Source organism: Drosophila gunungcola, unplaced genomic scaffold, assembly GCF_025200985.1.
Source record: "Drosophila gunungcola strain Sukarami unplaced genomic scaffold, Dgunungcola_SK_2 000025F, whole genome shotgun sequence".
Lineage (NCBI taxonomy): Eukaryota > Metazoa > Arthropoda > Insecta > Diptera > Drosophilidae > Drosophila > Drosophila gunungcola.
In genome coordinates this window covers 107,840-110,354 of record NW_026453204.1, presented here as the reverse complement: position 1 = coordinate 110,354, position 2,515 = coordinate 107,840, and the positions used below count along the sequence as shown (strand labels likewise).

The 2,515-nt window shown below is 35.4% G+C and overlaps 1 protein-coding gene across 4 annotated transcripts; it reads right to left on the bottom strand.

The window, feature by feature from the left end:
* Positions 1 to 804: 804 nt before the first annotated feature.
* LOC128263890 (mitochondrial fission 1 protein) lies at positions 805 to 2,089 on the bottom strand. 4 transcript variants are annotated; one of them, XM_052999168.1, is made up of 6 exons: positions 1,932 to 2,089; positions 1,652 to 1,719; positions 1,499 to 1,547; positions 1,277 to 1,444; positions 1,085 to 1,197; positions 805 to 969 (listed from the first exon to the last, which is right to left on the bottom strand). In XM_052999168.1, the coding sequence occupies exons 1-6, from the start codon at positions 1,980 to 1,982 to the stop codon at positions 948 to 950; spliced, it is 471 nt and encodes a 156-aa protein (XP_052855128.1). In that variant the 5' UTR covers positions 1,983 to 2,089; the 3' UTR covers positions 805 to 947. The 4 variants fall into 4 exon arrangements, with proteins under 4 accessions (XP_052855128.1, XP_052855129.1, XP_052855130.1 ...); XM_052999169.1 differs by having other exon boundaries at positions 1,652 to 1,863; positions 1,932 to 2,073; XM_052999170.1 differs by having other exon boundaries at positions 1,652 to 1,800; positions 1,932 to 2,045.
* Between the last annotated feature and the right edge of the window lie 426 nt (positions 2,090 to 2,515).

Genomic DNA, 2,515 nt, shown 5'->3' with positions numbered 1-2,515 from the left:
AAAAAACATTTTGAAACGGTATTCTGATTCGCTAATAGAGGGAATACCACAGACTCTTGCAACTTCAGGGCATCGGGAAACAAAAAGCAGTACAGCGACGGACCTATGTATAGTCTTCGCGAAGATGAAAAAGGGAATGTACGCTATAAGATCCATGATCTCCTAAATTCTAACATTATTCGTGCTTGTTAAAAAGAAAAATGATAATGATCGTCTTTGTGTGGATTATCGTGCTTTAAATGAGAACACTGTTGTAGACAAGACCCCATTGTCTCTTATTTCTGACCAGATTGCAGGGCTTCGTGGGGTAAGCTATTTCTCATGTCTCGATATGGCTAGCGATCAATATGAGTTTTTGTCTATGCATTTTGGTTTGGTCTGTGTCTTAGCACTCTATAGTTAATGCGTTGGGTAATCTGCATACACTTAAACCATAGTGTACATCGATGTCGGTTTGATTATGGCCGAAACTAAGGATGAAGCCTTAGATCGATTGCAGATTGTGCTAGCGACCTTGAGCTGGATTTTCATTTAAACTAGGAATGGCCATTGTATTCGCTTACTTAAAAAAAAAACTCCGATTTCGTCTGGCTGTTAGAACATGAAAAATTCGTTCGAAAATAATATCTGTTTTAACCCAAGAACCGGGGATAACCATATTTATCCCCCAACATTTGATAGAATTGCACACAGATGCCAGCTCAATGGGTATGGGGCAATATTGCTTCATAGAGTGGACAAAATGCTTGGCCTAGAACAGGGCATTTGTATTCTCGCTTTTCTGACGCAAACACTTCGACCCAATTTACACCATTGATCTATAACATTTATTAGTTTAACAAGGATTACTTTAATATAAAAATTAATATGTGAAAATGATACTTTTTAAAATTGAATCGCAGAGATGTGCAGAGGGGTTCAGACTCCATAAAATATGACGGTTTTCACTATTTCTCCCGTTTTTGTTTACTAAAAATGCAAAATACATAATTTTATTAAAATTTAACCTGATAAAAATTAAATTTAAAAAGAATTGCATCATAACTAATCACTTCGATATCTTGAGATTAGTTTTGAAAATTACTTTCTAGCCATAGCAATGCCTAGTCCCAATATTCCACCTAGTACGAGGGCTGCTCCACCAGCGACAGCCATACCCTTGGCCACTTCAAGGTCACTTTGTTTTTGAATGTATTGCTGAAATTCACATTTTTAAAATACATTATTTGTTAGAATACATTTTTATGTGTATGTATTTGCACATAAATTAACTTACCTCAAGGGAGCGCACTTGATCATTTGATTCAATATCCAGAAAAGCTCTGCAGTACTTCAACCCAGAAGTATACTCTTTTATACGAGCATTCCCAAATGCAAGATAATAAATATAGTCACGCCTTCCATCTGGATGGGTACGTGCCAACTCTTCCAATATCATAATTCCCTGTTAATAAAATAGTACTAGATTTACATATCTATGGCTCACTGATTAAGTCACCTTTCTAATGTCGTTTGTATAGCGACTACGAACCAGACAGAATGCGTACCTGTCGTGTAATAAAGAAAAAAGTTTTACACGTTAATTTAAAATTGAAATAAAAGTAATGAACTAATAAAATATACATAGTTCATAGTAATAAAATTTACGTACTCAAATTTGGTTTCTGTGGTAACTTCCCCGTCCAACTCAAGCTCGTGATGATATTTTTTTTCAAACCTCTGCAATGTTCGAACGTTCATATGCACTTAATAAGCAGGGCCGGCGAATAACATTTTTTTAAGTGGGTAGAAGGAAAGACACTAGGGGTGAGATAGCTTTCATGGATGATGTTTTACAGTTCCGAGTGAGTACTGCTAAACAACCTACAAACGTCAACCACCGGCCTTGCTCTTTAGTTTTATATTAGCTAAGACCTCAACTCAATCAGTACCTCTAAATCCTCTTGTGGTACCACTTCGTTTAAAAGCTCATCCATTGTCATATACTTTTAATTTAATCAACTCAGTGTTATAGTTGGTAACTGTATGTTGAAAAGGGACCGTTGATCGTTAAAATCGCAAAGCATGCAAACAAGTACTTATATACAAACTAATTTCAATCAAAATAACGACGGTCAGCTAGCGTCAAAAATGGAACGGCGAAAATTGCGAAAGTGAGATACCCAAATCTCATGAACAACAAATTTTGATGTGCGTATTGGGGAACAATGGTATTTCGAACACAGGGGTTTGTTTAATTTTTTAATTTCTCGTGGTTTAAAAATTGTAAATGCAAAGATATTAAGAAATGAAATATATAACGATTCATGTGTGATTTAAGAATATTATAAATCTGCAAGTATTTTAAATATGCATTTGAAAAATTTATCCCCAAAGAGGTTGTGCCAATATACACGCCAAACCACACTATTCAGCGTTAATTCAGTTTTGACATAATCGCCTCTGATTTTTCCCATACAAAAATTAAAGACGTTATTCACTTTTGTTCTCTTTCTCCAAAGTAACGGGGAATGCC